General features: G+C 35.9%; 1 protein-coding gene across 1 annotated transcript in view; it reads right to left on the bottom strand.

Moving 5' to 3' along the window:
* Positions 1-1,276, bottom strand: part of eif2b5 (eukaryotic translation initiation factor 2B, subunit 5 epsilon) — a 14,591-nt gene extending 13,315 nt beyond the window's left edge. The window contains exon 1 of the mRNA XM_016516720.1: positions 940-1,276. Coding sequence (XP_016372206.1) covers positions 940-1,077 — 138 coding nt within the window. The 5' untranslated portion in view covers positions 1,078-1,276. The remainder of the gene's footprint in view (positions 1-939) is intronic.
* Between the last annotated feature and the right edge of the window lie 1,286 nt (positions 1,277-2,562).

Genomic DNA, 2,562 nt, shown 5'->3' with positions numbered 1-2,562 from the left:
ATGGCGCGGCGCACTGTTTTGTTTACTACACACATACTAAAGCGCGGATGACGCTCGCTGTGTTTTCAGCTTCTGCCGTCTCACTATATGATGATATGAACACGAATGTCATTCCAGCTGCTCTGAGAGTCACTTATTAGCATTTTACCGTTTCATTTGAGAAAACTACCGTCATATCACATACACAGCAGCTGCGAGTTCTTCACGGCAACCCGTCAAAATAAAAGTTTAGTTTAACGTTAAGAAACTGTGTCAGAATATATTACTATTTAGCAGTCTTAAGACTCAATGCTACTACTGCTAATAAATATTAATAAATCTTTATTTTTAAAGGAATAATCACATCTGTTTTATTTTTAATTTTAACAGTAAACCTCTGTTGTGCAGCACTTTGTTTGCCTTCATCTGATTTCCAGAAAAATTAAGAACATTTTATAGGGCCCTACTATTGTTTAAAAAGGACCCTATACAAAAAAAAAAAGAATAGGTTTAAAATACAGGCATATGGTTCTTAATTTCTTTTTATTAATTCACCATTTGTAAACTGATGTTTACTGTTAATTTTTTAGAAATATCAATAGCATTTGTATTAAAACTATATTCACTGAATGTAATTTTTTTTTTAAATCGAATCGAATCGAGATATCTGAATCGATACCCAGCCCTAGAATCGAATCGTGAAATCAAAATCGTGAATCGAATCGGGAGTTGAGTGAATCATTACAACCCTAGATCTCGAAAAAAACAAAAAAACGCCCTGATCCTACTGTATTGTTGTTGGTACATGACAAATAGCTCAGTTAAAAAAATAGATACATAAACAAAAAGTGCAGCCACGGCACCACGTCCAGAACACGCGCTGCTTCTCTGAAGCTCTATGTTGTGTTGAGTGTAAACAGTGACTCGTTGATCCAGAGCTGTTCCGTTCACTTCACTCACCCGCGGCTGGTCTTTGGTGATGGGGAAAAACCTGCGGTTGAAGCTGTCTGCGACAAGAACAGCCTGCAGCAGCGGCTGCTCCTCTTCGTCCTTATCCGCCTTTCTAGGGCGATTCGGTTTCCCTGCTTTGCCTGCCATGTTTGTCAGCGGGGTCTGCAGTGTCACAGAAACGCTATTCAACGGCGTGAAACTGCCTAGGTTTAGTGACCCGGAAGTTGTCTCGAATTAGTACGTTTTGATGTTTCTAATATGGATTCTCCAGGTTTAACTCTTAACCGCGTAACGTCAGTTTAATGTCTATTACAGTTTGTCAGTGTCAATATTCAGTTATAAATTGCTGTTCGAGCTGCCGCTGGAGAGCGGCGTAAACGGCGCTGCCACGTGACACACGTTACGTTTCTCAGCTGCATTCGGTCTTCTTCGGATTTTATCGCGATTGGCGAACAAACGTGTCGTGCATTTCCGCCACCTACTGCGATGGAGCGTGGAACACAAAATAAAAGGACAGGAGCAAAAGAAACTGCTCACATACTAAATTATTTTAATCAGAATAATTTGTTGCTTTTAAGTAGTCTATTATAGCCTTAAAACTACTGTGGTATTAACAATTTATTTACCACAGACCAGTCTCGACGTTTTTTGGACCAGCTCAATTACGCTGTTTATGGGTCATTCCTGGGATTCGGTAATATTTCAGTCCCCCAGACTTTTAAAAGTGGTGGTTCACTGAAATGAGGTGTTAAAAGCTTTTTTACAATACATTGGTATGTCCGTTATAATGAATACAAATAATTATTGCATTTAAATAACTTTCAGCATAAAATAATGTCTTATTTCTAGCTTACACCAAGCATTTGATCATGTCCCCGAGGCACTTCTCTGAGTTTGTCCTTAGAAAATTATTAACAAAATGTCTACTCTACTCTCCTACACTACATGAGGAGCCATTTTGAGCAAAAAACACAACCCTGCCATGCTCAACAAAATATGAGTATTTCTCATTGTTTCGGGGTTGAAAACTTCTGACAGGGTTGAGTTATTTACTTCATTTATTAATAATTTTAATTAAAAATATATAAAATAGTCATGGTTTCAGTAAATATATACTTACCAAAATCATGACAATTCATATTTTTGTTATAAATAGAATATTTGATGTAATATGTCCACAAGCATCCTACATACGAAACTGCACCCATTTGACAATTAAGAATGAAAACATTTCTTGTTGATTACCAGCTGACATGTTAAGGACTAAAACTAAAATAAAATTGTGGTTTTAGTTAAACATCTAAATTAAAAATATTTTTTACAAAAATAAAGAGACCATAGACACAAGTTTGTCTACTTATTGTGAAAATTATGATAAATGTTACATTTGTTATCAGGGACTCATGAGCAGTAGGTAGACATTTGTTTTATAACAAGTTCTGTGTAAAATCCTTTTTAAACTAATCCCATTTTGCCCGTTACGGGGTGGAGAATAAATCTGAAAAAAAAAAAAATGAAAATAATAAAAGGTCTTTAATGCCTGAGGTGGGAAAATATGATTTGTTTGAGGTTTGATATGTGCCTATGTGGCGTATTTAGAAAATTAATATGTAGTTGAAAAAAAAAAAAAAA

Source organism: Sinocyclocheilus rhinocerous, unplaced genomic scaffold, assembly GCF_001515625.1.
Source record: "Sinocyclocheilus rhinocerous isolate Xijiao unplaced genomic scaffold, SAMN03320098_v1.1 scaffold807, whole genome shotgun sequence".
In the NCBI taxonomy this organism is placed as follows: domain Eukaryota; kingdom Metazoa; phylum Chordata; class Actinopteri; order Cypriniformes; family Cyprinidae; genus Sinocyclocheilus; species Sinocyclocheilus rhinocerous.
This window is presented reverse-complemented; position numbering and strand designations above follow the sequence as displayed.